General features: G+C 32.1%; 1 protein-coding gene across 1 annotated transcript; it reads left to right on the top strand.

Annotated features, from left to right (window-relative positions):
• Nucleotides 1–404: 404 nt before the first annotated feature.
• On the top strand, nucleotides 405–10,902 carry LOC113514429 (pro-corazonin-like). The gene is made up of 3 exons (XM_026898519.2): nucleotides 405–557; nucleotides 7,689–7,912; nucleotides 10,350–10,902. Exons 2-3 carry the CDS (start codon nucleotides 7,697–7,699, stop codon nucleotides 10,449–10,451), a joined length of 318 nt encoding a protein of 105 aa, XP_026754320.1. The 5' UTR covers nucleotides 405–557; nucleotides 7,689–7,696; the 3' UTR covers nucleotides 10,452–10,902.
• The last annotated feature ends 298 nt before the right edge of the window (nucleotides 10,903–11,200 follow it).

Here is an 11,200-nt window from a genome sequence, read left to right as displayed (position 1 = left end):
TCGAGATATGGGCAGCACTGTTCATCTTAAAACATCATCAAAATTTTACTAAGTCGACCCATGTGCGAAACGTGGCAATTATCGACTAAACCTGCTCTTGTTCAGCAGTGGACAATTTAGTTACCTTAGTTCAAAAGTAAATGTTAATAAATATTTAATTATAGTTCGGATTATCAGAATTATTGTTTAGATAAAGTATTAATTCTATGATATATCCATTTCCTATAATTTAATCTCAGTTTGTAGGCATAATTTATTTAGTTAATATAATGTAAAGACAAAGGATGATAATTATATTACGTACTAACGTCATAGTAATTTAAATGCCCAATTATAACGAATTCTGTGACCACTGTATAGCGCCCCGTTCGGTATAAAAGGAGCGAAGTTTACTTTGGTAAGCGTAGTCAACGATTGCTCCTTTGAACGTTAATACAGGATCGGGTTCGAACTTAAAATAATAAGGGTTCGATATTCGAAATTTAAAAGTTTTATTTTTATCGACAGCCAGTGAGTGGATTAGTGACATTAATTAAAGTTATCGCATCACAAAACAGGTAAATATTATTTTATTAATATTATGTTATTAGTTTAAATAATTTAGGATAAATTAAATCAGAATATACAATTAATTCGATTATTTAGATAATTAAATAGATCTTTATTAATTTATTGGTTCTAATATAGTCTATGAACAATATTATAGATATTCATGGGATATACTGTGCTACTTATGAATAGCTACTTCTGAAAACTAAGGTCAGTTACATCTTGTATGTTTGTCTACCACAATTTCAATGTACAGATTAAAACAACTACGGACCCATTGCTACTTTGCGGAGAATATAGAACGTTGTATGATACCCATGCACACGAGTCATATAGAGTATTTTGTAACACATATGTAGTATACACTTTCCTAGAGACCTCACGTTATCGCTGTAACTCATCGAATTAGCTACCTCGAATCTACAAACGTAGTGTAGGACGTCCTAGTGAATGGTGGCGTGATAATAATTAAACCATCATGTTCACTGGTGTGCCTTGGACAAGGTCTATGTCTAGAACTAAATTGCATACTTTAGTATAGTCTGGTAATGATAATGGCGATGATCCCTATGGTTGACTGGGAAATTCAAAATTGTGAACGTATTGAAAATAAATTAAAATTATCCCCCTTTACACGAAGATATATATTTTTATCGCTTCGATCAATAGAAACAATAATATTGACGTTTAATTTTTTTATACAACGCTGGATTATTATATTATTATATGGCAACACACTTGCTTTACCTCTATTAAACCACAAACCATTAGAACTAATTTATCCGTGTATGTGGAGCTTTAGAATTGAACAAAAACAAATTAGTCAGAGCTAGTGTCAAGCACAGACCAGTCTGATTAAATTTGTTATTAAATTGTAATTCTATTATATACATATATAAAAAAGTTTGTAATATTTGTATATTTAAATTTTCAATCGCCGATTAAAATAATTTGAATAAAATTTGGCACACAAACGGATTGACTAATTATCCTTGATTTATATCATCATACAATATGATATTTTTTTATCCCATTAACTTGAGTAAAGCAGTGATATACTCTTAGTTAATAAATTAATAAAAGTAGAGTGCCAATCACACCAATTACTTCTCTGGCCCTTAATACTTTAATCCTTAGGCACGGCCCAGAACATTCAAATTGAATCTAATTTATATATGCTTCCTAAATTGACACGACAGAGAATCGAACCCGGAATATCATTATCGCAAATAAAACCTACGAGTACAAACGTTCTACGTATGTCGACAAAGTAATCGTTATATGAAACTGTTTAAAACTACGCTTAAACTAGTGAGTTTAACTAGCTCAAACAAATATGCTGATCCTAATTAGACTATTAGTTGAATTACTAACTAAATCTGAACGTTAATAATTATAAATGGTGGAACTGAAATGGCGTGAGGAAAGGTCCGTTTTACGCGCTTATTTACTAGGGTTGTCAATTTTTAGAAGAATTATTATTTTTTTATGTATAATTTCACTTCTGCGTTCTCGATATTTCTAGATTGAAACCTAGCCCTAATTTCTTAATTATCTTTTTAATATACATAAATCATACACAATTAAAAAAACTAACAAATTAAGATAAGACATCTACTTAATATTTAAATTATGATAACTAATTGAGAGTAAAACTTTGTAAATAAAAGGATAAAGAATTAAAATTATAATAATGCATATAAACAAAGGAATTGTACCTACGATTACAAATCAATCAATTAATAAATATAACAAAATCGTAAGTGGTCGTTTTCTGTACGTGGAAGATATATAGGAAACATTATTATAAGGAATTTTTTGCCTGTTTGCCTGTAAGTTTGTGCACGCTAATCTCAGAAACGGCTTAACCGATTTGTATGCAGTTATCACTAGTGCGTTGCTGTTTGATCCACTTAACATTTAGTGTCTGTTTTTTTCAATCAATTTCAATTGAAGGTATTAGATACGTAATTATCATTTAAGTATATAATACAGTGAGAAGTGAGTGGTTGCTTGAAGTCGTAGTTCAAGTTAGGCAACCCCGGCCGTAGTCCCAACTAGGATGGGTGACCACAATCCGTACTATATGGGATGGAGGCTACTTTTTACCACGCTCAGTAAATAAGTCCTGGCCACGCAGACGAAGTCGCGGGCGAAAGCTATTTATAAATATATAATATACAACTATACTTATAAATTTATGTCTACAATGCAAGAAGTTAGTTGTGAGAGATAATTGATATTATAATGTTTTACATATAATATACAGGTATAATTTCTAAACATATTTTGCACATAAACCAGGTTTAACTGGGGCAAAAAATAATACAAATACATTATATATCTAGTCAAATTATACCTTAATTGTGAAACATGAAAGATTAATATTATAGCGAAGTGGCAACCCTATTTCGAGCATTAAATTATATTTTATAATAACCACTCACAATTTCATTATTAATATACGTACTTATAAGGGCGTATGATAAGTTATTAAAGTACCTAAGTATGTTAGTTCTGAAGTTTTGATAGGATTTTCGAGGTATACCTACTATAATAAGCTCAATAATTTATGGATGAGTCGCGAGTACTTTATAAATAGCCGGGATTGCTTGAATGTGACATTTTGATGACGTCATGCTTGTGACATCATTAAAACATTATTTAATTACCAACTATTTGCCCGTTACTTCGCGTACCAGAGCGAGACTTTGTACGAAAGTCGTTTGCTTGAGCACCTCTGTTCCATTCGTGTTTCTAACGTGAAACAGTTGTGTTTGCACGACTGTGTTTCGGTTTGAAGGGTGGGATATGGCAGTGAATTTATAGGGTACAGAGGAATAACACCTGAGCCCTCAGGAATGGCAACGCATGGGGGTATCATGGGCGAAACAGTAGGTATACTCTGTTATGTTCATGTCTCTGTTATCACTTTCCATCAGGTGGGCCATCGCTTGTTTGCCATTCTAAGATACACAAAAAAAATGTATAGATCAGTTACGATTTTGTTATATGTATTGATGTGTGATGGAGAAAGACATAGGCTACTTTTTGTCGCGGTCAGTAAGAATACCCCGGTTTTTTATGGACAAAGTCACAAATAAAATATGGTATATAACGTAAATTTTCATTTTAATATTATCGTACAAATCTTATAAATATCTATTTTAAATAGGACAATAATACACACAGCAATTCTCCCTCTGTGAGTATAAGATAAAAGGGCTAGATTAGGGTTACCAATAAGTAAATTTTCGGCTTTGTAGATTCGACAAAAATAAATCTGTTTGCTCATAACGCCGGAGCACTGAGTTTATAAAATAAATGGTTTTAGTAAAAAAAAAAGAAATGATAGCGCGCGAAAGTTGTACTATCTAATATATCATTATATCTAGTCTAATTACAACAAATACTATTAATATTATAAATGTGAAAGTTTGTTAAGATGTTTGTATGTTTGTTACTCAGTCACGCTTAACTAGTTGAACCGTTTGAAATGAACACGTACTCGTAGAATACTTTATATATAATATATACTGATTCATACAAGCAAAGCCACAGGGAACAGCTAGTGTGATAATTACCTCTAATTATCACCCTAGCTGTTTTCTCTGGCTTTAGCCGGGTTTCTCGATTGCTGCTATTGTGGTGAAAATAACATTCAGCGTGCCCACATTGCATCGAGCATGTATTTGAACCCAACATGGCAAAGAAAAGAGCCTAGCGCCATCTCTGGGATTAATGTGGTGTTTTTCAATCGCTGCTATTAGTTCGAACGGTTTAAACTGACCTGAAAATTTTGGTGTCAGCTGGATACTGTGATATTCTGCATCACAAAATCAGTTTTGACCGTCATTAATTCCTATGAAACCAACACCACCCACCAATTTTTGATGATTGTTTGTTTAATCTATAGGGCTTTGCCCTTTTTATAAAAAAAAAAATATCGGTTCAGAATAAGTGAAAATTTCAATTAATAATACGAAATACTTATAATTACCAATACGACTTTATGACACGACCAGCTCTCTAGTATGAGGGTCTTAAAATTGCCACACAACTACGCCAATCTTCTGATCCCTTAAGTTAAGGTACCCTGTGTTCTAAATAATAAAAATACTATTTAGGGCGGATTCGACCAAGCGAGAATAAATTTTATTCTTGGATTAAAGTGCTAGTTATTCGAGAATAAATTAATTTTACGTTTTAGCATTTACAATTCTAAGATTAACGATCTTATTCGGGAATATCTACTATACCACTGTTTTGCGCGGTATAACAGAGATATTCCAAGAATAGTAAAATAAAATGGCGTCCCAGGACCATATGATCTAAGATTCGTAAGCTGTCAAATGCGTGTGGTGATTTCTATACGTACGTAGGTACAATTAAGTACTGGTAATCTCGGTTTGGTTTTATTTTCGTATAAAATAAATAAAATGTTATATATAAAATATTATAGTGGGCCTCCACTAAACTTAACAGTAACTCTTTCTCAGATTGTAGCCAATTTGAACTACGTTTCCGTTTATCTTTAGCCATTTTCTTGCAAAATATGTAGAAAAAGCAAACACTATACAACAATAATTAACAAAATGCAGCAAATGTAGATATACCACGTGGTGTGGTTATCAGTTGACATTGACAAAATGACAGCAATTTTTTTCATTCACTACAATACAACAAAAGTAAGTTGATATAACATAAGCTTATATGTCGTCTCCTTGTAGAACAACGTTAATTTGTTGGGTATCATTTTTGGTCACCGTTCACTATACTAGTCACGAATAATTATTCCAAGTATAGTTATACGTTCGATTGCATGGAAAAATGACTTTTGATTTATTCGAGATTAAAATCATGGAATACACTATCGGCGGTATAGTTATTCATGTATAAATTAAAGTTTGGCTAAATGCAATTAATAATATAAATAAAAAGTTAATATTTTTTTTATAAAACGCCAGAAAACCAACAACGAATGGCACTACCTGGAACATACAGACACGACCAAAAACCGTTCATTTCCTAAATTGACCCGACTGAATCTCGAACCCGCAACCTCATTACGTAAAGCAAGATATTTATATTTACCGCTGCACCACAGAATTGAGAAAATTTTGTGTAAATGTTCTATTGTATATTACTGACAGAATACGTTAGCATAATACTCGTATTAACCAAAATTAATAAATCCAATTTCATCCTACATACACTACCGCCTTAGTCATAAAAACTAACACCTACTACAAATCTATTTTAGCTATTTGAATTCTTTGTCACTTTCTTACTAATCTGGAATCGGTAAAAAAAAACAAAATACTTCTTTAGCTAAAATAGGTTTATGAGACGTTTAACGTTTTTATGAATAAGAGCGTTTAATGATTGGTAATGGAATGGTTACCCCACCCGCGCTATCGGTATACACTGGCGGGGCACCAGTGAGGGATAATAGCATTTAGTCCATCGTGACAAATTCACTAATGAATCAACCACGATAGTTTCCAGGGGAAACCGCGAGGAGTTCGATCTGTTTTTTTTTTAATTAATCTTTGTTTTCTGTCGCTATGTTTTTTGCGACAACCTTCTTATCTGTATTATTACAGTAACTGTGTATAAAACTGAGGATTTTTTTTGGTTTTTTTTTTCAATTATAATATATAAATTAAGCATATATAAAGTTGTAAAACTATGTAGTTATAAAGTTGTAGACTATGTATATAACTGTGTATAAACCTTTATCGTATTATATTCGACCTGTTAGGGTATATTTACTTGGTGCAATAAAGTGTAAATAAATAATAAAAAAAAAAATATATTGCTAGTAATAGGGTTTCTAAACCCATTATTAACAATCCCTCTTCCCCTGAATAAGAGCGTTAGAATACAGGATTATTCATTTGTAATTCAAATTACTACCATTCGTAGGTGTCAATAGTAGAATTTCTATTTCCTTACTGTCAATCATTTTAATGCATAATGACGCGAAAATATCATCTCAATTATAATAGCTAGTATGTATATGTAAACGGTGCACGTAACCTATTTTTAATCGACTTTAAAAATTAGGAAGTTTCCGATTTGATAAATTTTAGACTCATAGCTACGTGTGGTATATATTTACCAGTTGTTACTAGCGACTTCGTCCGCGTCAGCGAAATAAAACGCCATGACCTTCGCTATCCCAAACACTACATGTACACAAAATTTCATGAAATTTAGCTAAGACGTTAAAACACCAGGAGGCAATAAACAAACTCTGTTTTATATAAAGATTTATTTAAACATTTACAAAACACAAACATTCTTAAAACATTTCCAAAGCCTTACTGTAGTTGCCAATCTGGCTGCTAAGCCTGGCAACTACGGGAAAAACCTCCCTAGGAGGAGGCTTATGTTCAGCAGTGGACAGCATAAAGCTGATATCATAATGAATCTACTATTACCATTGTGGTGTAATATAGTAAAAGACGACTAAAGAAAAAAAAACATAATTGATTAATTCAAAAGAAAGAAAACACAATAATAAACTCTAGAGCAAATAATTCAGCCAGCGTGGTAATAGACTGTCCTGCTCTTATGGAAAGAGACCCGTGTCCATCAAAGGGTTTGGGTTAATATACGGAACAAAGTCAGAGATTATATAAATAGTTCGCTCATACAATCTGGTTTGATACTTTAAGCACTTCGTTGCGTCCGTATACTGAAATAGTTTTCAATTACCTGTTTACTTAAGGAATTAATTACACAAGGAATAATATTCCATACTAGCTATATTCCGCGGCTTTACATGCGTGTATCAGTACATAAAGTATTTCATGTGCTAAATTAGGATGTAACCTACCCATGTACCAAATTTTATTCAAATCTGTTCACTAGTTTTTGTGTGAAAGAGTAACAAATATCTATTTGTACTTCTGTCGTTACAAACTCTCGCATTTATTATATTAATAGAATAATATTGGTGCAATAAAATGTTCAATAATTAATTAATAAATTTGTCTGCATTCATGGAAGAACGTTTTAAGTTTATCAAGTCACGTTTTTTTTTCTTTTTTACAGGAAGAAATCTTACATGCTTTAACTCGTCTCTGTGTTACTTTTCAACTGTCATACATGTGTTTTTTTTTTTATTTCAGTTATCAAAATGGCGACGAATATAACTATGTTTTTAATCGTCATTACCCTCACGTCAGTAGCAGCGCAGACCTTCCAGTACTCGAGGGGATGGACGAACGGTAAAAGGGACGGCCACAAGACAGAAGATATTAGAGATCTTACCAACAACCTGGAAAGGATCTTGAGCCCATGTCAGATGAACAAACTCAAATATGTGCTCGAAGGGAAACCTTTGAATGAAAGGGTAATTTTTTTTATTATTATAGTACGACATGCCATATCACACGATACCAAGCGAACACAGGAACGACATAGTCCATGAATACGATCAACCAAAAAGAGAACGATTTACTCTCAACGATTGACCGTATTATGTCGACTTAATGAGTGCTTTTTAATTCTATATTTAAAAGATCCGAAGTTATAGATTGAAGGAAACACCTATCGGGAAAGATCATTCCGCATTGTTACGGTATGGTTCACGTAAGAGTTGACACACTTGTGCGCGAACGCGGGCGATTTACCATATATGTAGTAGTCGCTGGTCGATCCTTATTATGCGATATCGGAAAGGAAAAAGTGGTATAAGGGAATTAAGTTCTTCTGAGCATTCTGCATGGAATAGGCGGTAGACGATACTGATACTATTTCTGAAATCCTCGCGTACGAAGTAGAAGGTAATGAGATAGCGCAGTCACAAATATCATGTATAAAGATGGGCTTATCTATGAATCTCTTTGAGCTTAATTGTGTTTATATAGATGTTGTTATTATATTGTTGTTATTATATAGATGAAGAAATATATTGTACATAAATATATTATACATCTACTTATAAGTACTACCTATAAATGTAAAAGTATTCAAATTTTTTTCGATACTTATTTCTCTCAGAAAAAAATATTCTTTTTCAATGACAGAGCAGTCCTCTAGACACGTGGCAAAGGAAACCATCGATAGAATCGTATACCTATAGCGTGAGCGGGGTTACCATTTAATTTTCACCCATCAACAAAAAAAACCTTTGAAAATAACACGGTATTGATAAAACAGAAAAAAATACATGATAAAAAAGTTCTACTTAATATTTTGTTTCTATTAAGTTTAAAATATATAGAATGTTTTAGAATCTATCAATTTGAAGCTGCAATTCAAAGACTGTTTACAGTTACATTTCCAAATTTAAATTCTTTTCAGAATTTAATGTTTTCTATGAAAAATAAAATACAATTGTTCAAACAATATTCCAATAGGTCAATTGTAACGGCTCAGCGAACTGAAGAAATTTGACTGGTAGATATTTGAATTGCTTTGACGATTATTGTAAATTGTATTCATTACCATATAAGAGGAAGTCCAAATAAACACAAGATTTCATTAGCTGTGATTGAAAGAAACAATAATATGAAGGTTCATTACGTAGATAGATCCCGGATTTCTTTTTTATTACAATGCATTTTTTAGTTAATTTATCTATATTTAAATTAATGTTATAAATATGCATAAACTTATAAAATATTTTACCGATGTTTATATATAATGTATGTATTTTTTTAATGGATAAAAATGGAATGGTTACCCCGCCTTCGCTATCGGTATACACTAGCGGGGCACCAGTGTCGTCATGACCAATTCAACAAAAAATCAATCATGATGGTTTCCGGGGGGAACCGCGTGAAGGTCGACTTGATATAGCTAACAATCCCTTCTTCCCTTTATATATGTATATTGTCGTATGGTCTCCTCATAGAATGGGCCACCCCTTCCTTTCTCGTGGGTGTCGTAAGAAGCGACTAAGGGAACTTAATAGTCGAGTTATGAGCAGTAGCGTCCCTTTTAAAACATCCCAATCAGCTTGCCAATCGTGGCAACTACTGGCAAAGATATTTGATGGAGGCTTATGTTAAGCAGTGGACAGTTAATGGCTGATATGATGGTATATATGTATAAAGGGAAATGTTATGAATTTACTATCTCGTCATAGTCGTAGAATACTGACGGATCTGACAAATATTTGGTAAATATAAATATCCATCAGTATTCTACGACTATGACGATTTGTCGATATAGTTTCCGACAATTGTTTCGATATCAATACATGGGAGATATTTAAAATGAATTTTTATTTGGAGTCTTAATAAAAGCAATAGATATCAAAATAATAATATTTAGAAATTCTGTTTTTATTTATTTACATTACTTACAGCACACAAATTATAATACAAACATACACATAATACACAGTAAAAGAGATAAAAGAATGAAAATAAAACAACAACAAATAAAAAAAAAAAAAAACTAAAAGCAAAATATATAAACCAACAATTTTCTTTCTTTCCCTTCATGCGTGTGCCATAGTAACACAAAATGGTCACAACTCAGTTTATTGTTTGCCCTCAAAAGAGCAAAACGCTGATATTCATTCAGGTTTGTTTGTTCACGTTTGTTTGTTGTTTCGTCATTACGTAAAAACTACTGCACCAATTCGAATACTGGTTTCATAATTATACTCCTTTAGACCTTCAGTCTAATTTAAATTCTGCTGAATAATCTGGAGAAGCCATCTAAGTAGTGGTCTATATCATTACTTTTCCTACTTCCCAAATCCATGCATACAAAGTAGCGGGAAAAAAGCTAGTTTAAAAATAAGAGTTTTAATTATGCACATGTTATTTTTACAGTTACTCGGTCCCTGCGACTACATTGAAGACGAGGTCGACAACCAACCCAAGCGATACAAACACGAGCGCAGTCAAGACACCTTGTTCGACGCATTTCAATAAATATTGCTATTCTTTTAGTTATTAAAAAAATGTGCCAAAGAAAATTTGACATTAAATATATTTATTATTGTTACTTCATATACCATCTTCGGTAACCGTATTTGGTACCTATTATTATATAAATAAAGTTCAATTTCATAGGTGTTGTTCAATGCATAATTCGGCTGGATTTATGCATTGGTAAATTTTTAAATGCCTATGTGTTGAATAATAAAAAAGTAAAGAAAAAATCTAGTATTTTGAAACAGCTAATAGTCATGTGGTGTGATTTTCGATATATATTATTATTGATCTTAGATTAATTAAATGGTCACGAAATGAGTAATGTATATGTCAAATAAAAAAAAAAATAATGAAAATTATATAAAATGTAAAAGTGCATTTTGAAAATGTTGACAACAATGTTGTATTGTACTATAATTATTTAAATATTATTGATGATTAAATCCTTATAAATATTTTTTTTTATTGTATCTCACCTTCGCATACCTCTCCTTCGGTCTGTTTACAATATTCATGAATTTAGAATTTTAACTATATAACACAGCAATAAGGTTTCAAATCGTTCAATTAAATTAGTAGTTTCCTCTCCATATAGTCCTTGCATAGAATGGACCACCCCTTCCTTTCCCGTGGGTGTTGTAAAAGGCGACTAAAGGAATTTAATGATCGAGGGATGTGAAGCAACATTCCTCTTAAAATATGACGAAGGCTAATTACGGTTGCCAACTAGATTGTCAAGCGTGGCA

Source organism: Galleria mellonella, unplaced genomic scaffold, assembly GCF_026898425.1.
Source record: "Galleria mellonella isolate WM207_F2 unplaced genomic scaffold, CSIRO_AGI_GalMel_v1 utg35, whole genome shotgun sequence".
In the NCBI taxonomy this organism is placed as follows: domain Eukaryota; kingdom Metazoa; phylum Arthropoda; class Insecta; order Lepidoptera; family Pyralidae; genus Galleria; species Galleria mellonella.
Note: the sequence above shows the minus strand (reverse complement) of the source record. Positions and strands in the feature narration are given on the sequence as shown.